The following is a 24,952-nucleotide window of genomic DNA, read 5'->3' on the forward strand; positions in this document are numbered from 1 at the left end:
CAAAACGAAGCGTTCTGAGAGAGCTGGTTTATACAGGGTCACAACCCTCCTCTGTGCTCTCCTATCCATAAATCAAACAAAAAAAGCTTGAGCTGGGCATTTTGTCCGAATGCCCAGCTCAAGGGAATTAACTTAAATTCTCAAGTATGATGTAGTGCAGAAAATAGAGAACTATTGGGAGAAATGTTGTGTCAAGTAGGTTATTGTAGCAGGATACAGCTCCTGCAGCAACATGTCAGATGTGTCCCTCAGTAAGACACTTAACCCCAAGTCCTTGCTGCTTTGACCGAGGCATGTGAATGTGTAGGAATGGGATTCATTAATACTGATTTACACTTTACATAGAAGAACTTTTCCATCAGTGTGTGAATGGGTATGAATGGGTAGGTGCGACCTGTGGTGCAAAAGTGTTGCGAGTAGTCAGAAGACTAAAAATGCTAGACAAGCCCAAGTCCATTTACCTTTTACTTTTACAGTATGACACTGTTATGTAAAAAGCAACTAAAAAGACAGGACGTACTTTTATAGGAATGTCTTAAAACCATTTTTGTGGCTAGCAGTAATCATTCCTCCATACTTTTACAGAATTGAGGGATCCCTTCCTAATACGTTTCGTTTTCCTTCATGTAAATTGCATTATGAAGATGTCATTTTGGAGAAAAAAAAACCTGTATCTATCTGTTGAAGCTTCTGATTAGCTAAGTTGTGCAAAGTTTTTGCATGGTGCGATAACTGTGTATTTTATTCCCAATCACTTACATCAGCATGTCATTAAACAGGACTCTTTTTACACTCAGTATGAGCAAGTGCCACAGCCAACATCAACTGTTTCAGCACACATATCGACTAATCATATATCTTATGAAACAAACGTACTGAAGAATGAACACTCAGGCTTTCCCTCAGTGTGATGAAATAACTAACACTTGCCTTCTACATGTTACTTGCTCGCAGCCTTCTCTCATTCCTCTCTGATGAAATATGGGCTGAATGTGGAGGAAAGAGCTTCAGCCCCTGCCAGTGGTCGAGACACATATGACGTCTGCAGCTCTGTCCCTCCCCCTTCTCATATCTCTCTTTTCATTCTATAATTTTCTCAGCTTCTCTTTTGAATCGGTTTAATGTGACACTACATGCTTCAGTTTTATATCCAGTTTACATACACATTTACTCACCCAGCGGGACCTGTCAGTCCTCGCTTACTTGTCCCTCTAATCTGTCTCTCTCTCTCCCTCACACATACATGCGCTCACACATCCCTACACACCCACCGTCTCTCTCTCTCTCTCTCTCTCTCTCTCTCTCTCTCCCTCTCCCTCTTTTGCTCTCACTCACACACACTCACACACACAGTCTGTAGTCGCTGCAGCAGGGAGCGGAGGGAGCCTCCACAGAGAGCAGCTCATTGCGTGCAGCCGAGCTGTCATGAGCCGGTCAGCAGGAGTCGGTACTGCCGGGGAGGAGGAGGAGGCTGGGTAGTCGATAGAGAGAGAGAGAGAGAGAAAAGGCTTTGTTCTAATTAAATGTCTCTCGCTCTCCGTCTTCATCATGCTGTACTTCCAGCTGGTGATCATGGCCGGGACCGTCATGCTGGCCTACTACTTCGAGTACACCGACACCTTCAGCGTGCACGTGCAGGGCTTTTTCTGCTACGACACCGCCTACACCAAACCCTACCTGGGACCAGAGGAGAGCAGCGCCGTCCCACCCATCCTGCTGTACGCTGTAGTGGCTGGGCTGCCCACGCTGCTGGTGAGTACACACTTCACATTTTCAAACTTCACCAGTCACACCTGCAGGTTTCATTGATGATCCATTTCAAACAAGATTTTCTTTTCTATATTTCTCTTTGAATAGAAGCTTAATTATTCTGGTTTCACTTCATCTCTTGACTGTGATCATTTTACAGTTTCTGTCATATTTGACTCAGTATTTGACTTACTGAATTAGTCAATTGACAAATTACCTACACTTTGAACAGATGATTAATTATTGAACTATTTGTCAATTAAAACAATGACTTCTTGGAGATGATGCCCCTCCAAGGTGAGCTTGTGGGCTCCTTTTCTTTGTTTTATATAATTTTCAAATGACAACTTTTATGTTGTTAGTTGCCCAGAAGCGTACATTTGCGGACAATTATTGTCATCTCAATATTTTTACTTCTCGAAAAACTTTGGGTAAAATGCAAAAAAAGGATAACTGTACTGTCTTCTCGATAATGATGAATGCTCTTATCTTCTTTGTGGCAAGATTAAAAAAATTAAAGATTGAATATTCAGGCTGCCCGTAACTTAGTGTATGTCATTTATTATGAAGTATTTGATCGGAGGTCTTCTACATGCACCAATGTGAACACAAAACCTGGCAGGGTTTGATCTTTGCTCCATCATGTCATATCAGAAAATTGATCTGATTTTGAATGGCGAGACTTTATTACCTGCCATAGCTTAGTAGATACGATCAAATGAGAAATTGACCAGCTATTTAATACTGCCTTTATTTATTTTAAGCACAGCCCGACAAATAAGTATTCATCACTCTACTGGAAGATTGGTCCTGAATAATCGTTGTTAAAGTGGGTTTTTTCTTCTTTGTGCGTGTGTGGGGGGATTTCTTTTTGCCACATGGGGGCAGTGATACAAGTTGTAACACAGCTTTAACATGTTACCGACATGTTTACATGGTGAATGTGTCAGTATACAGTTGAACGCACATACAGCCAACACAGTTGCCAGTTTTCAAGACACAGTGATGATTTTCAGCATGGTAACCCGTCTCCTTATAACCTGCCTCCTTGTTCACTTGCCTGAAAGCAGTTGCATGCCGCTTCAAAGCCGGTTGATGTTTCTTACAAGATAGGCAAAACAACAAGCTAAACGAGCTTCACAATACAAATATAGTTAAGGTATACATTTAGACCCGTTCAATCTAGGAAACAGTTTTTCTTATATAAAGAAGTTTGAGGGCTTTTTTTGCGTGTGAGCAAGTTCAGGGCAGACAACTCGAGCTGCACTGATTCATTCTTGACATGCGTCATTCACACAACGTCCAATCACACGCATCCTCCCAATTTGGTGGTTAGTTTAAACTTCAAGATTTCCACTCCCTCCCTCATGTTGTGTCATTGCTTTGCTGTCTCGTACCAGTGCCCCCCCCCCCCCCCCCCCCCACCCACCACCACCCCAGCATCCACCTCCGGCTCCGACTGGGGTTAAAGATGATGTCATCACTCCTCAATTTCTGCATACAAAATAAATCTGCTGGGAGCCATGAGGTCGGAGCCCTAACACTAAAGTCAAACTATGTTCTGCTGCCGCTAAAACATTTTGAACATTACAAACGTCTGACTGAAATGATATGATAGTCAGATTTATTTTGAAAAGAGCTCCAGTAGGTCACATTCACAATGACACAGAGATCTTTTTTGATCTAGAGCTTGGTTAAAAAGACCATTTGACCATTTGGGGGCGGCTGTGGTTCATAGAATCGGTCGTCTCCCAACCGGGAGGTCAAGGGTTCGATCCCCAGCTCCTGCAGCAACATGTCAGATGTGTCCTTGGGCAAGACACTTAACCCTGAATTGCTCCTGCTTCTTTGTCAACATTGCATGAATGTGTATGAATGGGATTAGGTACATCTGATCGTCTCCCTACATAGCAGCCTCTACCATCAGTGTGTGAATGTGTAGGTGTGACCTGCGATGTAAAAGCACTTTGAGTAGTCAGAAGACGAGGAAAGCGATATACAAGCTCAAGTCCATTTACCATTTGTGAGGCCTATACATCCATATACATTTCTTCATAGAGAAGCAATCAAACAATCAGAATGAATTAAGTTTTTGGTAACCAAGCAGTCATCTCAGAGAATATTGATCTTCAGTGGTGCCCTGTGAATACATCATCTGCATCTCATGGTTGATGCCTCAGCTTTGTTTCTCATTATAATCACCAAATAACAGGATGAGATTCATCGTAATCAACAGAGACCTCCTTATCTCACCATAATATCTCCCTGGCCGCTGAATGAACGATGCCTGGGTTATGTTTCACCGCTCCTTCATTAGCTCTGCCAATTATGAGCTGATTGTGGAATGAACTTATAATATGTAGCCAACAGAGATGCAGTGCACCTTGAATGTTAAGCACAATGGTTACTGCTGCAGTAGCTGGTCTGAAGTTTACACACAGTGATCCTGCTCTGGATGTAAGAACGTCTGTACGCCTCTGCATCTGTCTCAGCTGTTTGCCTGCTTGTCGGCAACCACACATACGCACACACACAGTTTAAATCACTGTGAATAACTAAACACAGTCTTGGCATCAAGTTACATTGCACAGCACATAGTCTCAGCCGTAATATATTTAAGCAGATTTATTAGCATATGTTTTCTTCCATCTCCTCTACTGCCATCAGTCTTTCTCATTGATGACGATCTTCATCACACTGAATTACAACTTCTGGACTTACATCAAAAGGTAGTACACAGATTGTCCATGTCCATTGTTTCAGACCAAGCATTGAATTTGAATAGACCAGGAGAACAACAAATGAGGTTTATGACTTGACTTTTTTATTATATAAGTTGTTTTCAAATTTCTAAACGCATTAAGGCTTGAGCTAAGCAACTAAAAGTTGGAATGTATAAAGTTGCATTTCGGGGCGCTGGTAGGTGTTTGGTGCGCACGCTCCAAGTGCGGAGACTGTGGTCCTCGAGGCGGGCAGGCCTGGGTTCGAATCTGACCTGTGGCTCCTTTCCTGCATGTCATTCCACTCTCTCTCTCTCTCTCCCTGATTTCTGACTCTGTCCACTGTCCAGTCTCTAAATAAAGGCAAAAAAAGCCTAAAATGAACCTTCAAAAAAAGTTGCATTTGATCAATTATACACAAATAGAACAGTATATTTGCCATGAGCTTTACTTCTCCACCTGTTTAAAAAAAGCTTGTGAGTTGCCTTCTGCGGCTTGGAGGAGCTTCAGCAGGTCTTTAAAAAAAAAGTGATGATTCTTTCAGCATGAGAATTAAAAAAGAAAGAACAATTAATCAGTACAATGACGACAAAAACTTTCATGAAGCACTTGTTGTTGTGTTGTGTTGTGCTTCCAAAAGGTGTTCACCATTTGGAAGCTATTTTCATTCAGTTTAGTTTCTTTTGAATCGTGTCATTGTCAGTAATGTCATATTGTATATGTAATGGAATTTAAAATAAAACATTAAAAAACAATTATTATGATTAGCTACTTGAAAATGAGGCAATGACAAACAGGATTGTTGGCCCCCATCGTTTTTGCCCCCCCATATTAAAATAATAATGTGGTTAATTTAGTGCAGCCTGGTGTCATTCGCATGAGATATAATGGAGGTAAACACTGGGTGTTGTAATGGACTGCTCTTGCATGGAAAAATCAAAGGCAACAGATTTATTACCATATGTACCCTGCTTAAGTTTTTTGATGATTTATGACACATTTTGCATGTGTTGCCAATGTTCCTGAGTTAACCATAAGGTAAATGTTTATGCTGATTGTGAAGTGTTAAATAAAATGAGTATTGATTCATAGCTGGTGCCTATTTGCTTTATGTGTTCAGTTTGCTATCTTTCAGTCAGCTAAGGCAGAACATAGATGTTGTTTGGATATTTCTATTTTCAGTGCAAAGTCCATGACCAATATTACAGTTACCTATGAACTGCCTTATTTGATTGAACTCCCTCTTTTTGGCCTCGTCTCTCATCTGTGCACTATATAAAAAATACCAGACTGCAGGGCACAGAAAAAGTAAGGGTCATAAACACCAGATTGTCAAAGTACTTCAGCCTCAAGCCCATGCATATGGGATCCGTCGAAAAAGAAAAAAATGAAGAAAATCTCCTGACTTATCCTCAAAATGAGGACAAAATTTACATTAGAACTACTTGTGGAAAAAAAAAGATCAAAGTAAAAAACATCTTGACTATAAATACATCTGATTGCACTCAGGCTACTTAAGGAAACAAACAAACATGAATATGAAATGTGCCTTTTTGCATGTTTGATCTGATATGAAACACAAATGCATAATATTAAGCTGATTTATATTTATTAAAGATTTTGTATTCCTCTGACATAATGCCACAGTGAATAAAAAATCTGCCCTAAAACAGCAATTAATGACAATAAAAACATTGTTCAGAAGTACACAACAAAGCCAAAGTTTAAGCCAGCCAATAAAAGTCAATTTTGAAAAAGAGAGTCAAAAGAGACACTAAGTTTCCCTCCAGGCAGTGAGTTGTGATGAACTGTGTGTCCCAAACTGCAAAGCCTTGTTCACCTTTTGCAACCAGTTGAGTTTATGAACCGCTACTATGGCCTCAAAGGAGGATTTCAGGCAGCGCTCTGGCTTATAGGGGGCTAGCAGGTCACAGATGTAGTGTGCTACCTGGCCATTTAAGGCTTTTAAAACGAGCAATAAGATCTTAAAATCAATTCTCAAACTCATAGCCGCAGTGGCAGCATTTGAAGTTACTTACAGAATGCTGCTGGCAGGCAGGGCATTTAGTAAAACTACGCAGGAGCAAATACTTGACAGTAACACATTTGCAGTATCAATCTTGGTTATTTGTGAAATACGTTATCCAATGCAATAAAGTTTCATTCACATTTTTTTCAAAATCTGATACGTTTGAACATATTCTTAGACAAGCTCTGCTCATTTTTCATGCCTGCCAAAATAAAACTATCGGCTCTCCTGGGGATTCAAGAAGAAATAATTAAAACGATCAACCTATAATATAACTCACAGGGGTTCTCACCTCCAGTGTGGCTCATTATGGCAGATTGCAAAATTCAATCCCCCCCAAGTGTTTATTGTTACTACTTTAGCTTCTAGAACAAACTGAGTAAGAAAATAAAGCAAACACAAACATGATGCATTATAACCCACAGCATCCACCAAGTCAGTTTCACAATTGGCCCCTGATGTCCATGTAGTTTGTACAGCCGAGAGTTATGCTAAATCACAGTCTACAGAACTGAGATAAAAACCCATCTGAAAACTGCAACATGTTTAAAAAACAACCAATGACAGTGCAGCTATTCTGGCTCAATTTCTTGTTTCCTTTCCTATTTTCAGGGATGTTTGTTTCATTTTCCTTTTATTCTATAGTTATCATTATAATTTCCCTATATTCAGACAATGGACATTAAACAAGAGAACAACAACCACATTTGGATGCACAGAATACCAAAAATAATTAACAATATTACGGTACATTTTTTTTACTTAATAATCATGAATGGTCTTGTATACAACATGGTCTTAAATCTCTGAGGCTGTACAACCACACATGGACAGTTTTGTTAGAAATAACTTCCTCTTAATGTATTTTTGACTTCATGTCTTTGACCTCTTTGTTAATAATATCTTCTCATTTGTTTTTGTGGTCTAAAATCAATACTTCAACTGTTAAACTTGGTATTTTTTTTGGTAATTTTGTTTCTGTTGACCTCAGATCAGAATATCTGTGTGGTGTATAAAATGTATTTTGTCAGAAGAAGAGATACTCACTTTTTCACCCACAGACACAGGATAGGAAAAGAGCTGAACACATTTGACGGATTATGACTAAGTGTTTAAGGTCATTGATCAACATAAAGGAAATCACAAGATGCAGTAAAAAATAGACAGGCAGAGTGAGATAAACTGTAGAGCAGAGTCAATTCAAGACTGAGTCATATGACATGGAAATGAACTCAAATGAAATCTAAAAAATCTGAGTGGTTTTGTTCTAACCTGGAGGTACTTTGAGGGCACTGTCAGCTAATAGATTGTTGCTCTGCTGTGCTATTAAAGAAACAGATATAATTGGTCTGGGACAATGCTGTTCGTAATGAGTTACCATAATAGATTCAAAGAGTTTATAGAGAGTTTAAAGAGTACTCCCTTAATAAACAATCTTTTTTGCACAGCAGATAATTCCCTGTCTTGAAAGAAAAAAAACACTGGGGAGCGTGATTTTGCTATGATTTACTTGATAACAAGGCAAGTGACTGAAATATTTAGCTGATTTCCTCAGCTGCCTGTGGATTTAAGAGCAAGGTTGGCTTTGGGAAGGATGGCAAAAAAGATATGAGACCATGTTCTCAAAACAGCTTTGAGTTTATTAATTGTATGAGTAACTCTGGACTGTACTAAAATGTATAGAAATTAAATTTACAGGGGGCTGCACATTGGTTCAGAGGTTAGCTCCGTCCCCTCACAAAGGCAAGAATGGAAGGCACCAGGCAAGAACTGTGCTGGTTCGAATCCCCATCGGACTAAGCCTTTCTATGTGGAGTTTGCATGTGCACTGCTTCCTCCCACAGTCCAAAAACATGCTTGTTAGGTTAATTGGTGACTCAGAATGGCCTGGGACAGTGAGTATGACTGATTGTCTGTCTCTGAATGTCAGCTCACATGTGATTGACAGGCGACCAGTCCATGGTGTACCCCGCCTCTTGCCCAGTGACAGCTGGGATTGGCTCTAGTCTGAACGGGACAAGTGGGATAGATAATATATGGATGGAAAATGTACAGTGATTCGCCAAAATATCCTTCAATTTAAAGACAGTTTTTAATTCCCATGATCTTAGGTCATTCTTGAGAAGATGACGTGTGTGTGTGTGTCATGTCTGCGGCAGGGTTTGGTATATGAGAACTACTCAATTAAGTCAAACTAAGTCACTTAAATTAAGTCACTATAAATAGCACATTTGTAAACCACAGAAGTTAACCTAAAGGGCTTTATGCACTACATCACTATCAATTAAAATGACAAAACCACAGTTGTGATCAATGGCCTGGGAGACTCTGATGGACCCTTTAAGTGGATAAAGAGATGCCATTATCTGAAACAATACTACAAATAGATGGCCCCCTGTTGGGTTAATCAGTATAGGTGCAGGAGGCTTTTTTGTAGGTCTTGACATGGTTAATATGCATACCAAATATACCTGGCAGTAACCTCCATGCAGACCCCTTTTTTGAAAATTAAAGAGTATGCTATGCAGCCACACTCCTGCATGAGGCCCATATTATCTTATATTTTTGGCACTTTTGATGGGCAATCCACGTTTAATGAGTTTTGGGGCATGTTAGAGATGCCTGATATGCCTATTATCCTATCTCCTATATATGTATATATATATATATATATATTTGAGCCAAGAAAGGAGAAAATAATTTTCACTCACATTCCAATAGGGTCCCAGCATCACCTTCAGGGCTTTGCCCCTAATAAGCTGCGAGGGGTAGCTTGTGGTCAAGTCCCCTGACCCTTTTATAATTATAACAACAAACATTATGAATGGATGACATCACATTATGCAAATGCCACGATCTCTGTTCACCTCTGCATTTGTCATTCAGTCTACACCTTGGCTCTGGGCTTTGTAAAATATGGCTGCATGCATACTGTGTTTAAAAAGAAATGAGATGGAAAGTGGGAATGTGGGGAATAAGGCTTAGCCGAGAGCCAAGAGAAATACACGCCACTCTAACCCCGGAATTATAGCAACGCAGTTTGGATTACCTTCCTCATTTTTAATAGCCCACTGAACTTCTCTGAGAACTTTTATAGAGTGAGTGTTTGGCCTGGTGACACCAAAACCAGCATCAAGTGCATACATTTTTTTTTTGGATTAAGGGTATGAAAATACAAGCCTGTTAGGGAAGTATCCCACCAGCTACTTGTCGCAGGAACACTTTGGACGGCTCACAGTTAAGCCTGATGACAAACGATCATAGATCTAACAGTTTGTTTCTAGCGTATGGTGTACTGTTTTGGTGTCATCGCTGCTTTCCACACGCTAACTGATTTTTTTTCAGTCAGGGTCCTCAATACCAAAAAGAAAACACTAAACATTTTCCACAGTCAAACACGACTTTAGAGTAAACAAACATGGCGGACGACTGTCAGGAAAAAATTGTGATAGTTCTTGGAGTACTTGTAGCTGAACAAGGAAATAAGTTAAATTATGAATACAGCTGCTAAGAAAGTGACACATGGGCTACACATGTTACAGCACAAGCTGGAGGTGAGTAAAAATTGACTTTTGAGAAAAATTGACTGTTGTTGAGCTTCCTTTTTCAGTCAGCTCATTTCCTGATTGGCTTTGGTTCTGTTCATGTGACAATTGACAGTGTGTCATCGGCTAGGGTTAGGGTTAGGGTTAAAATCATGATTTTGCTTATGATTGTTGGAAGAGGGGAATCGGGCCACTAATTGTCCAAATGATCTTGTGGTGAGTACTCCGCTTGATGACTGCTGATACATGTACCCAATGTCAAAAGATTATCTGCTTTCCTAAGTTTTAGCTTTACGCTAAATAGTTTACTGTGAGACAATTTGGGAAACAACGTCTGGAGACTTCTGTCTGGTTTAACTGTTTGAGTGATGACTCTAAGAAGAGTCATTGCAAAGAGTAGCCTACACTAATGAGACCCTTACTTCAGCATGACATAAAGGGTCAATTGGTGCATTTTCCCTCTGACATGAATTTGGTCTTCACTAGTTTTTATTAGTTTGATGTTTTGAGGAACTGCATCTTAAGGCACTCTACTGGCTTCATCCATCAGCAGATTTTTTGCTGCTATGTTTGCTCATAGCTTTTTCCAAAATGACTGCCATGTTTCACTGTAGACTGCAAAGGCCAGCAGTTTCATTCATGCCTCAAGAACTACATTGTTCCACCTCTATCCCTGGAGTTTTTTGTATAAGTGTGTCCAAAGGCCTCTTCCATTGTTCAAATGTCAGGCACTGTCTCACTTTACTGTTCAAACGTGTTGCTACTGCAAGCCCAATTAACTTGATAATGGAGACATATTGAAACATCAGGCTTCATTCTGGAAACCCTTTCTGAAGGCAAGAACACTGTCTAACAAAGCCTTGCCCAAATATTGGTTCAATGTCATTGTCTTTTCCTGTTGGCTACACTCTGCCTTGCATTGCTGATGAAGATAAATTAATGTCATGACATACACTGGTGTGAAATTAATTACGCCAGAGTCTTAAGAAGAGGGATGGAGAGAAAGGAGAGGAGTGAAAAAGTTCTGCGCTGACCAGACGAGTGGTTTGGTAAATAAGCAGCACGGTCACCCTGGCCCTGTCATCATGACTTAGCCAGTGGGGAATAGCTCTACAATGATGGAGATGGAGCGAGAGAGGGCAGGGAGGTAGTTAAGGGACTAAACAAGCAGCACATTGTCACTGTGGCCCTGTCAGCTTGTGTTATAGCCGACGAGAAAGTGGGACAAATGGCCTGTAGCTGTCACAGTGCTGCTCAGGCTTTTTGGAGCTCAGGCAGCCCTTCAGCCACTACTTGCCATTATTGATGAAATCACAGGCAATACGTTTTAGCTTCTCAAGTGCATCGCCAAAACAAGTAAGGAATACCAAGAGAGACATTCGATTTTTTGAGAAATAGTATTTTAGTAGCTTTACAGCGGTGCATAGCCTATTCAAGAACCATTTGTTAACCATGGCGACAAATATGCATATCACTTCAGGAGACCGAGGATTTTCTCTGATACATCTAGATGTAAAAGTGATAAACAGATGTGTTGACTCAGTGTCTCTTTTGTGTGCTATCAGTTTCTCCTTAAATAATGTGGACCCATATCAACAACACACTAAGTTATCCCATAATAAAACAGTGAATAACATGCCTGTTGTCCCTTTTCTACTTACTTGTCAATTTGGGAGTCTGTACACAAGGTCCAATGACGGGCCATGATGAGATTCTGTGAAATTGAGAAATAAATGAATATTTGGAGGGGAAAAAAAACGATAAATTGACACGTTAAAAGTTGCTGATAAGAAGTAGGCTACAACATAGTCATGGAAGTATTGTTGCACCAGTTGTACAAGTTAGGTTGGACGTATTCGAAGTCATTATTTTTTTGTTGTAACTTTTTGAATCAATGGGTTACCTAAGTAACTCTTTTATCTGACCAACAGATGTCCAGGATGGACCTTACACTGCCTACCTCACCATAACATTCCCCAGTGATTTCTGCCACCAGCGTATCCAGCAGCCTAGTGGCCTTGTCTGTCATACTGTCTGCCAAGCAGATCACAGCATAAAAAAGGACACTTGCAACAACTGACCAGTAAACTGTGAGAAGTATTTACTGTAAAAGCTTTAGATCTGCAGCAGTCCAATGAAATCTTCAAGGCAGTAATAGACAGCACTAATTGCTCAACTGGCTGGAGACAGCATCACAAACTGAAGTCATACTGTCCGGTATTTTGAAGGGAACAGAGTTATCCACCCTTTCAAGCTTGTCTCTCCTTGTACAGAGGCTTTGGATGGTTTAAATGTACCAGTAACAGTCAGCCAGACGAGGCCAGTGGAGGAGAAGCTCACATTGAGTTTCTCCTCCTTTGTGCTGTCTTGTAGACATCTTCTGGGTTGCCTTTCAACGGTGCAGGCTTTCAAGCTATACCCGCGGTGAAGGACAGGGCAGTTGGGGGGGAGGGGGGTGTAGCTGCTGTGATTGCTATGTAGTGGAAGACATGTAGGAGGGGAATCTGCAGCTGAAGTTGTTGTAGAGTGAAGGGATGAGGCAGTACGGGCTGTATTACAGACACTGGTTTAACATATAAGGTTGTTAAAATCAATCACTTCAACGGACAGATAAAGCCGTATTCTATGTCTGATATTTAATTTTTAAAGCATTTGTCTTGCTGCTGAGAGATGATAGGCTGTTTGCTGGCCAGTATTTTTGCTTGGTGATGGGTGGTGTAGCATCATCATATGGCAACATATTTTCATTGCACTGATAAGATGCTGAAGAGACTCAGAGATATTTATCATGTAACTGTGGATCAGCTGTTAATACCATGAGCGCCACATGGACCCAAAGTCAGGACTGTATCTGTATGTAAACCATAGCTAAATCACATTTTCAGCTCCCTGCCAGGTATTTCGATTAAGATGGGTCCCTCCTACTTGCACAATGCACATCAATCTATTTGACGTATTAATTACAATCAGACAGAAGCCAAATTACTGGAACTAATGACTCTATGTGTCTTTCAAAACACAAGGGGATGCATTTGCAGCTAAGGAGAAGGCATTAAAATTCAGTTGATGTCAGGGATGACAGGTTTGTCAATACGTATTTGATCACCAGTGTGTTTCATCCCTTTCACACTAAGAACATTTTTCTGCCTGTGATTTCTAACACAGTTTGAACTGCATGCCACCTTTTTAAAACCACACCAAGAAAACTCATGATCTCCAGGCAATCCATTTAGACAGGGTGCAGTTGCAGGTTAAGAAGCATGTCATATTTTTGTCTAATCTATGTTTAGCCAGTTTATCAGATGATCCAATGTTGACCCCTTTTTCAAAAAGCTACCTCAACTTGTAATCCTCTGTGTGGGAAATCAAAGCCAAAGCTCAATCATGAGAAGCTACAAAGAGGCTTTCTAAGATCCTCTGACAACTAAAGACAAAGAATTAGCCTACTTTGATCCACCAACAAAAGATTCTACAGTATTATTAAACATACCTCCAAGCGAGTGGAACTACATGTCACTTTCCTGATGTGCTTTCCAGGGGGAACTCATTCAACTTAAAGCTTGTTACTGGGAACATCTTTATACTAGCCAGCTATTAGTTTAGTGAACTTATCAATCAACTATCAAGACAAAAATAAGTCAGGCTGGTGTAAATTGAAGATAACAGGTCACCCTCTAAAGGGTGAGAGAAGCCATAGCTAAAAATGTAGACCTCTCCAGAGCAGGTGGAAGTCCTTACTCAGATACACATTATCCATAAATATAAATCGCAGTCTTCTTAGTTGTTGAAGTCGTCTTCCAAGCTACAGAAAATAAAACAAAGGCTTATCTGTTACACCACACCAGCAAGCCACTTTGTACAATAGATCACTTTCATGATTTTTAATGAAATGACACTGAAATTGTACCTTTCAAGAGCAATAAATTCTTCCTCATACCCTGAATTATCTCAGGAGAATTCTGGTTTCTGGTTAACCATCTGCGCCTGGAGCAACACAAAGCCAATAATCCTTTTTTTAAATCCAGGGCTGTTTTCAGTTTGAACACACTGTCAAAGTCGTTCCTCATTAACTCTTGAAAGTGCATGAATGCTAAAAATGGTAGTGTCTAATATCAGAAGAAGTGATGGCAAAACAAAGACTTCAATATTGTCTGTTGCATTTCCTCTGACAGACTGCGTTCTATTACTGTTCAGTTTGGCAGAATATTTCCGCCGAGAACGAAGTGAATCAGGGTTTTTGTTGTCTGGTGCTGCTATTATTTATAGAAAGCTTGTGAGCGGTTCAGCCATAAGTGGCACAGAGGGCTTAAAAAACTGTTTAAACTAAAGTACAAACAAGCACCGATGTTTTTTTAATGATGTGGTTATGTAAGCGGCGGTAGTGATGGCATACAGTCTTTTAAAAAAAATATTTTTTTGTAGATTTATGATTTTTCAGCTATTTAGAAACAGCAGGTTTTTAACTAATATCATGAAATATCAGTGTCACCAATAATTTTATATAAACATTCACTACCTCCACCTATATTGCAAACAAGGAACTGCTCATAGCTACTTTGACATAGCAAAAGAACACCTGAAAAGATTGTTTTCCTTCTGGGATCTAAGAGTGGGATTTTTTCCCCAGACAGTACAGGTAAAGGCATCTAAGTTGTACATTTCTTGTGCTGTTTGCAATGTATACTAAAGTTCCATTATTGGTCCTTTTCCTACAAGTGAAGCAATGTTTACCTTGGGTGGATGGATGGATGGATGGGTGGATGGATGGATGGATGATGGATGATGGATGGGTGGATGGATGGATGGATGGATGGGTGGATGGATGGGTGGATGGATGGATGGATGGATGGATGGGTGGATGGATGGATGGATGGATGGATGGATGGATGTATGGATGGGTGGATGGATGGGTGGATGGGTGGATGGATGGATGGGTGGATGGGTGGATGGATGGATGGGTGGATGGGTGGATGGATGGATGGGTGGATGGGTGGATGGATGGATGGGTGGGTGGATGGATGGATGGATGAGTGGGTGGGTGGATGGGGCTTCAAAAGGCTAGAGAGAAACTATTTTTGTCAGCGAGAACAAAAACATCAAGTATAAGAATGAAATGTTAACACAATGTTGTCTTTATGTTCTTTGTATACAGGGGTTTGTGTCAGCAGTCGAGAAAGCTTTCTCAAATAGGAGGGAAGCCTATTTGTCTGTTCCCACAATTGTCATTTGACATTTCCTTTTCTTATCATAGAATGCCGACTTTGGCCCACAGACATCTTTCTATAAATGGAAGAACAGAATACAGGAATAGATCTGTTCTGACAATAAATAGGCTGTCTGCTGCAAGAAAAGGGACTGTAGGTTGCAGTTAAAGCAAATGTGATCATGGAATACATTACAAAAAAACTAAAAAGACAGACATCTTTACCTATATTAGACCTCCCTTTAGTAACTGAGACACATTTTGTTGTTTTCTCTTATATGCTCAAATAATCTGGGCTTCTGAGTTCTTAATGAAGCACAGCCTCCTGTACTTGTTTCACATTATTTTTCACCTGAAAGGTTCTATGTGCTTTTAGTTAGAAGGTCAGCAAATAAGCTTTATTTGAACTGAGAGATCACAAGGAGATGAGGAAAAAAAATTTTTTTGCTGTTGTATCATCAACTTTGCTTTTCTCCCATGAAATGTGTGGAAAATTGGCAGAAACCCAAGAAGGTATCCCTTACCCTTAGGCTGGAGTGCATGACTAGCTCTTAGCATCTTGTGATCTGGTCAGGGCCCTGGATTTGTTCATGGCTGATAAATAAATACTTTTGAGTTTTTATTTTAATAAGTGATTTGCCTACAACATTTAACCCTGCAGCGATGATTCCATTGTTGATGCTGAAGTAAAGGAACGCAGAATGAAGAGACTTGTCATTTTTGAGTACGTTTGCACGAAGTAGAAAGTGCTGGAGACAGAAACCAGAACAAGGATTCCACAACCTCAAATTCTGGTGACCTTGACACAGTACAAAATGTTCTTTACACAAAGCTGTTTTCTAAGCTCATAGCAATTGATTGTTTAAAAATATGGGAAAATAAAAACATTTTTTCCACAAAATGCTGTCCCTTCAAAAAGGGCAAAAGAAAAGTTTTGAACTATGGAGAAGCTAATGACGGATGTGTCTGCAAACTTCAGGAGTTTTCATGACAGGAGAATAGCAATGTGAGAGAACACCATGGGAAGCTCTGAATGCGTGACACAATTTTCCCAAGCCCTACCTGTTGCCTCCTTCTTTTCCAGGAAGTTTGTCATCCACTTAAAGGGATGTTCACAACTTCTGCTCTGTTAACATGCAGTAAAGTATCTCACGGCGGGCCACACAGCACAGTTCCAGCAAAATAGCAATAGGAAGTGTTTGTGCCGATTCTCTCCGTTTTTGCTAGCTTCTCCTAGATATCCAAACCCTTGAGGTATGGAGCAAGGTCTTAATAGATACAAAATTGCTGAGTTGTTATTTCAGGGCCCAAGATTCTTTATGATAACAGATGGCTTAAGGATAGCACACACTGAGAACAAGTTTTTCATCAGCTGGTTGCACTTGCTTTTGCTCTGCTTTGCACCAAAAACAAACAGAGAAATAAAACTATTTATCAGGTTGTAGGCTTGATCAGCATGGCTAATACATTTTGCATTGTGTGTTTGATTTCTGAATAATGAATAAGATATTCAGACCATTTTCTCAGGGGTTGTGCTGGGCACAAAATCTGCTAAATTATACTTTTGGGGTGCCAGATCAAGAGCTTAGATTTGTCTAACTGTGCCTTTCAGTTAGGAATTTTAATGAGAAATATTTTGTTGCTGTGGGTCTGGTTTACAGTATATGAACTATGATAAGAATAAGGTACAGCTATTATTAGAATATCATGAAAAATTTATTTTCTTTCCTAATTGAATTAATAAAGTGAAACTTTCATGAAGTTTATCCTAGATTCATTAGACATAAAATCAAATATATATATTTTTTTATCTCAATGGTTACGGCTTACAGCTCACGAAAATCAAAAACCCAGGATCTCAAGTTACAAGAATATTACATAAGACCACCATAAGAAATGGAAACTGGCTCTAATACTTTTTTGTAAATAATCTAAACAGTGTCAAAATACAGAAGACAATGTGTTGCAGAGACTGATGTTTTCTAAAAGCATTACAATTCTGGAGAACACAAAAAAAAGTTTGTTTTCTCAAGTTTTTTCCAAGTTTTTCTCTACCTTGTCTGCCCACTTCACCAGTCAACCTGAATAAATCACTGTGGCAATGCCTGAGCTCTGTGGGTTTTCAGCTCTGGGCTTTGGGACCTACGTACAACATCACACACACTTGCTGGCACATGTGCACAGATGCAGACATGCTCTGGTGCACTGTGAGTTATCCACTGACAGGGCTCCATGCATCTGAAGCTTCAGCCAGGTAGAAACATTCAGACTGGGCAAGGTCGGGAGGTTGTTGGTACAAATCCCGGTGGGGTGTACCTGCAAATGAAAGATTAATTCCTCAGTGCACTGAGTGTGAAATCAGCCAAGTGCTGAAAGCACAACACTGGGCTCAGGAGACATGGGGGCATGGGGCAAATCCTAAAGAGACAAGCAGCCATTATTGTGTTTATCATTTCCATTTTCTGGCCTCTGGTCATGCTAGCTTACTGAGAACACAATGACCTTTAGCCAGCAGCCCCTACCCAGCCCATGTAGACCGGCCATTGCACCTCTATCACAGCACAAATGTCCTGTAAGGGTTTGTTACTGAAGTTGTTAGGGAAAGGCCTGCTGACACAACTGCACACGGGTTATCAACACCCTCCATGTGTTGCAAAGATACTGTCCAGCCCTTTATTTCCAAGGTTGGGTTAATCCACCATATCCCCAATTTGACGACTAAAAGCACACCTCTCACTGCTCCGCCGAGCTCAACACACCGATGCACACACATCACAGGTTTCCATTGGCAACTCAAAATGATATTCTAGCCCAACGCGCCTTTCTTTTTTAAGATAGTGCCACTTAGCATGTCATGTATTACTGAATTAACCATGGTGGTTCTAATAATTCACTGCTATTAAATAACTCTTCCTGCATGCATGTTTCAGTTAGGGAGTAGATGCTGGATCTACTAATTCAAACTGAAAGTCAGACCTAAGTCACATCTTAATTTAGCTACGTATTGTATAAGTACTCATTACTTGTGTTTTTTTATAATGAGGTACTTCAACTTAAAGCATGATGATCTTTTTTTTTTTTTCGTTTTTTTTTAATTTTTTTTACTAAAGTTGTAATGTATGTGTTAAAAAATATTCAATCATAATGCAGATTACTAAAATGTTTCTCTCCGACACAGTTGCACCACCAGTCAGAAGGGAGAGCAAAAACAAATCTGATACAAAATGATAATGTATCACAAAATGTGAGACTGTACATGGATGATAGTACAGCATCCATTCAAGTATTCTCATTCTTCCAAGTCCTGAATGGCATGAAGCGCTAAATGACATGAAGTGGGGCGGCTGTGGCTCAGTGGGGGGCGGCTGTGGATCAATGGTAGAGTCTGGCGTCTCTCAACCAGTCACATGTCGATGTGTCCTTGGACAAAACACTCAATCAAATTATTGTTGCTGCTGTGCCAGCTGCGTGTGAATATGCATGAATTAAATTTGCCAAAAATTAATACGGACACTCTACGTAGCAGCCTCTGCCATCAATGTGTGAATGTGCTGTGAAGCGGTGAATGTGACAAGCGATGTAAAAAGCACTTTGAGTTGTCTGAAGACTACAAAAATTCAAGCTCAAGTCCATTTAATATTTGCCAAACACACACACACACACACACACACATGTGCAGAGTGCTGACACGACAATCAATTATGGGTTTAGCATGGTTCCTGAGGACATTTCAACATGACAACTGTATAGGAGATATGGATGGAACCACAGAACTTGGGGATGTTTGACTACAATTCAGTGGAACTGTGTTTACACATTAAATATCCTTCAAGACTTCAAAGACTCATTGTAATGTCTTTTCTTTTCAGAAGCAGTGTTTTACAAGACCAGGTTTTATTTATCCATCATTCAGTTGTATATACGTATTATCCTGGGGAGGCTGCAGTATGTAAATATAAAAGGTATTTACCCTGGTAAGAAAGGCTTGGTGGCCTTTTCTAGACTTCCAAAATGAGTAGCGGTAAGCCTCAAACTAAGTGGCATTGCAGTAAATGTCCTGGTGGTTGTCAATATGTCTGAGGTTGCTGGTTGCTGCAGTTGGATGGAGAACAGTAGCAGGTGTGTTGTGGTTGGCAAGCTGTGAAGCTGTTGGCAGTCAAATGCAGCAGCTGTTACAAATTGACACTGCACTGATTTTGGAAACCCAGATAAACACAAATACCAGATACCAGATGACACTTTAAATCTTATTTGGATATTAATCCTTAAGCACATTCAGGTGAGATCAGTGTTTCCCATGACGTTCAGGTTAGAGAAATATTAAAGGGGAATGGATGAAATTAAGTAGTTACAATAGACCCTTACTCTAAGAGAAAGGCCATCATTATTTAACCAAATGTTTAGATACATCATATGTTTATGTTTGCCTGATAACTCTACTCTACTTTCTATTTAATTATGAATGGAATGTTTGCACCGACACATCAGGAAATTTGTGACATTTTTATTCACAGTTTGATTATCAAAAAAAGCTAAATGTCTGTAAAGGAAAACTTTACTGATAGTTTCTTGTATTTTATCATTGGCAAACTTTAATGAGTTTTGAGCTCTTACAAAGTGTGACACGATCCTTTATGACATAAACACACTGGAGTTCATTTGGCTCCAGTACAAAACCGTGTTGCTCCGTATACCCACTAAATATGGATCAATCCATCTAAAGAAAGCGAGTCATTTAAGTAACTGGAACAAAACGAATAAGATTAAAAAAATCTAAATCGACCTTTTAATAAACTGTTTCTTGTTTGTTGTTTTAAAAATAATTAAAAAATCAAACTCTGTGTGTGTGTTTTCTAATCTATTTATTAACTTAACCAATGAGGTTTGAACTGAGAGTCACAGAGACAAAATCAGAACGTAGTCAGATACACTTAGGCATAGTTTGCATCTGCATGTGGGATTAGACAATTGAAAGAAAACACATCAGAACACGAGAGCAAGGAGACAAAGGGCTCAAATGGAAAGAAAATATGGCTTGCCCGAGGCGAAACACTTACATGTAAAACCCTGTTAGTTTATATTTTCCCCTAATATTTCTCAGAAGCAGATTTTTTCATGAATAACAGAATACATTATACGATCATCCTTTATGGATTGTTATTATATTAATGTGTGTTCTATTTAAGAGTTATGATTCCATATAGTCCAATTCTTTGATTTTGATTTGTTTGGGATATGAAATATTTCCTGGGAAAAAATATATATATTTGTATTATTATCAGTCTTGAAAATTATTTAACACCAGGATAATGCAACAAAGCTTACGCTTAAAATCAACCTCTGACACTCAGTGATGATTTGTTCTGCTTCTATCAGTCTACATCAATAAATCACCAAGGGGGTGATATGTGGATAGAATCCCATTTAAAGATTGAAAAAGGATTGTCCATATTTGCATACAAAAAGACTTCTGCTCCGTCATTCACAGAGCGGTGAATTTGCACTGAAGCAGTGAACAGAGCAGCCCGTTTCCTCTCTCACATATGTTCTTGTGTATTCCACAGCTTTGTCAGTACAGATGGAGCCCAGTGAGTAAACAAATAAACTCTGGGCTCTATGATGGAGTGTGAGAAAATGACACTGCCAGCAATTGCAACTTTGACGAACCAATAAACCCTTACTCAGCATTTTTGAAATCTTTTTTAATCTTTCCTTCTCTTAGATCACAATCACAGAGACTGTTCTGTTCCTGGTCCAGTACACGTCCAAAGAGTTTGACCGCTCAGAGAAGACAGTGGCCACTGGAGACTGCTGTTACCTCAACCCGCTGGTGCGCAGGACCTTTCGCTTCCTTGGTAAGTCTCAGGCTATTTTTCTTTTTTTACTCTATTTTTCTTACCGATTTTTTTTGTTGCTGAAAATTACGTTAAACAAACTTAACTTCTCTGAATGGGGAATTACAATCTTCCCAAAGCCTAAATAGTGTTGGATAGAATTGACTGCTCACAATTGCAAAAAGATGTTAAGCATTGTCTTCGGCATTTGTGTCAACTTTTTTGTTTGAGCAGCAAGGAGGTACAGCAATGTTACTTTTTACAATTATTTTTATGTCCTCAAATATATAAGCAAATACCATACAAATTACACATGAAATGCTTTATCTTAGCTGCTATATTTATTTTAAGACAAATAAAATATAGATTTAAAGAAAAGTAAAGTCACCCAATAATCACTAACTGTGCCTCCATACATGTGTGGCGACGGCTGTGTCTGCAGAGACCCGGTTCTCTGCTTGGATTTTCATGCTTTTGTGTTGTTTTGGTTGACTCTGGGCATTTCTGGGCGGGGAGCTGGTGTGTTTCCCCCAGCCAATGACAGCGAACAGGTGAGTTTAGAAGTGGATGCAATTCAGCGACTGGACTTGTTTCAAACCGGTGAATATGACAGATGTGGATGTAGCCGCAAAGAAGAGAAAATATAATCACAGTGAGTTGAAAACTGTGAGCAGATAAAACTTGTTCCAATACCAGGGTGAACGCTGTGTTTCACCTGCGAACGAGCAGTTGTCCTGACTCTGTTGGACCGGCAGTAAGCTTGTGCTAGCGTGTGGTAGCTTACAGTCCGGCAGTGACTTGGGGTGCGCTTCTGCATGGGTTATGAGCCCAGGAGGATGGGCCCAGTTTGAATGCTGTGTTTACAATCTGCAATGGAAATGCACCTGACTACGACTTTAAACTAGCAGCATTGATTTGCGCTGCTTAATTTCTGCATAGATGATTTTGCATCAGAGACATGCCCAATAATGGTTTCTCAACTAGTACATCTTTTCAAGTTTGTCCAGTGAAGGGCATGATTAAATAAAGTAAAACAGACACATAAGAAGACAACTTATAGATACAATTACAAGAGAGGTTTAAGATAAGATTCAAGTTGTCTTTGATGAGGGACAATATGCACGTTTGATTGAATATCTTTAGAATTCCTTTAGCTGTATTGTTTTTTTTCCTCTTACAGGAAAATCATAATATAACATCATCTCATCAGAGTACATTTAGCTACACAGAGATGCCAGTTCAGCAGACATTCTCCTTACAGATGCCCATGGATACACTAATAAGTGTCAGAAGGTGATGCAAACAGTGAATATTTCTGAATTAAAAAAAAAAAAAATTCTTACATGCACACACAAGAGTTGACTTTGTGCAGATACAACAGGCACATACAGTTAAGATACAAAAAGATCACAATTATCCGTGCATTCTTACAAATCACAAAGCAACAGAATCCCCTGAGATGCACTCACAGACACCCACTCACTGTCTCTTAAGTCTGCCAAACGTAAACATTGCAGCTCAGCATTGGCCTTGCCCCGTCCTCTCCCATGCTTAAGTGAGAGCAGGAGATAAGACGGCAGAAGAGGATTATTACCTAGATCCCTAAGGGGGTAATCCATTCGGTGCCCCAGCTTTACCCTCACATTTACACATACTCCATGCCATTCACGCTGCTCGTTAATGTTAACAGGCATCTCATTCCAGGCTAAAGCTCCTTTCATCCCGAAGAGACTCATAGGAATTGGTTATCATGTATTATGCTCTGGTACAGTGATCTGAATAAGGCTTAAGTCTAAGTGTTAATTGATGTCAGTTACAAAGAGCATTGTGTGATGACTTATCTTTAAGGAAATCAAGGAAGGAGGATAAACACATTCAGCTGCGTGGATTCCTTTATATCATTGTGTTTCAACAGTCTTTAGAAGGGGAAACATTTGCAAAAAGACACATTCAGTCACTTTATACTTTAGCACAAATACAAACAAGATGGAGAACTAAATTTCCTCAGTTGCCACATTTAAGGGCCTTAAATCGATGGAAACAAAAGTGAGCAATTAAAACAACCAAGTCAGTCAAAACTGGACATTTTGTGAGTTCATGTGGATTGTGTCTATCTTTGTAACCAATATTATTATGGCCCTGACAAAAATCAGCTGCTCAGATTGTACATAAAGCATAAATTCTCACCAAATCATGTGTGGCATCTGTTAAGTTTATTGTGAGTCATTTAAAAAGGAGCGCTCTATTTATTTTTTTCAATATTTTGGACATTTGTTTTTTCTTAGCAGAAGAAGTATTATTTTTTGCCTTGAAGTTGTAGTTCCCCATGGGAGGAGGGGAACATCCGCACAAGAATGATATATCTCCCCTTATTTAGCATTTTCTGCATATTTATATTCCTCTGGTGTTAGTGAGAAGAATATGACAAAAAATGAAGAGGCTGAGGCTTAATCCGAAGATCAGCTAAAGCTTTGCGATAATCTTTCAAATTGATTCCATATTGTGGCAAATTTCCAAGAGGAACACATAATGGTGGTTACACACTAGGGACCTTGGCACGGATCCGAGTACGCTTGACCCCAAAGTCTAGTTCATTTGATCAGTGCAGCTCAGAGGATGAAAGAGGCCCGTGCTCGAGTACTGTACATTCCGATTCATGTGAACTTGATTCAGGTCCGTGGGAGATGTGAATGCAACCGCGCTCCAAGTGAATTGCTTTAAAGATCCCATATTATGCCCTTTTTGGGGTTCGTATATTTAATCTATGTACCTACTTTTGTACGTTCACAATAGCTAAAGTCCGAAAAAAGTGTCTGTTTTCATGTACTGCTCCTCCTTGCTCCCTCTCCGCTCTGAGTCCGTCAGCTACGTTCTGCTGAGCCCACACTGTTAGACCCCACGTGGGCCAAGTCTGCTCTGATTGGTCTGCCGATCTGCTCTGTCGTTATTGGTCAGTTGCTCAGGACGCGTCTCGGAAATTTCAACATGAGCTGCATCAACATCAACTTTTTTCACTCAGGATTTTGATTTGAGTTATTTTACACAACTTACATGCGCTTCCTTTGTTTAAATTGTGCACCTTCACTTTTTACAATACATTGTCTGTATTGAGCCAATGGGCTTAGATCAGTAATCTCACACTGACAATGATGTCGGACTGACAAATTTTTATCGAGGGGGACTAGAACCGAGCGTTACATGAGGCTAATTCTACAGCTAACAGGAGGAGGTAGGAGAAGCCTTGTTTCCGCGGACTTTGAATTTTTGCACATAGATGTGACTAAACATGCACAGGACACTTGGAAAACACACTAAAGAGCATATAAAACCAGAAAAAGCATAATATGGGACCTTTAAGATGTAACTTCTTAACTTCTCCTGTCCCTTCAAAGACTGTTGTATTTACGCAGCACGGGCCTCTTTCTTCCTCTGAGCTGCACGGTAGATGTGGACGTAGGAAGAGGATCTTTGTTGGTGTCTCAGAAATAAACATCCACAGTTAGCAGGATAGACTCAGCCCGCGAGTGGTTTCCATGGTTGCATCTTCTTTCTGCTTTTGGCGGATTTGCAAACTGAGAACTACAGGCATATTTACAAATTGCCTTTTACTTCTAAGTTCTTAAAAAAAGTTGTTGCTAACCAGCTTACATCTGTCTTGGATGAGAATGATATCTTAGATACATTTCTGTCCGGTTTCCACCAGCGCCATTCAACGGAAACTGCTCTTCTTAGGGTCACTAATGATCTGCTGATGCTGCAGAATGATCAGTTATGGTCCTCTAAGATCTCAGTGCAGCTTTTGACACTGTGGAGCACAGTGTGTTGATTGAGAGGCTCAAGAAAGGGGTGGATGTCTCTGGAACAGCCTTACA

General features: G+C 39.9%; 1 protein-coding gene across 1 annotated transcript in view; it reads left to right on the forward strand.

The window, feature by feature from the left end:
* The window catches only part of LOC132994193 (phospholipid phosphatase-related protein type 5-like), an 83,612-nt gene that overhangs the window by 19,828 nt on the left and 38,832 nt on the right, over window positions 1-24,952 (forward strand). Inside the window, exons 3-4 of the mRNA XM_061064391.1 lie at window positions 1,564-1,752; window positions 20,969-21,101. Coding sequence (XP_060920374.1) covers window positions 1,564-1,752; window positions 20,969-21,101 — 322 coding nt within the window. The remainder of the gene's footprint in view (window positions 1-1,563; window positions 1,753-20,968; window positions 21,102-24,952) is intronic.

This window comes from Labrus mixtus, chromosome 19, assembly GCF_963584025.1.
Source record: "Labrus mixtus chromosome 19, fLabMix1.1, whole genome shotgun sequence".
NCBI classification, from domain to species: domain Eukaryota; kingdom Metazoa; phylum Chordata; class Actinopteri; order Labriformes; family Labridae; genus Labrus; species Labrus mixtus.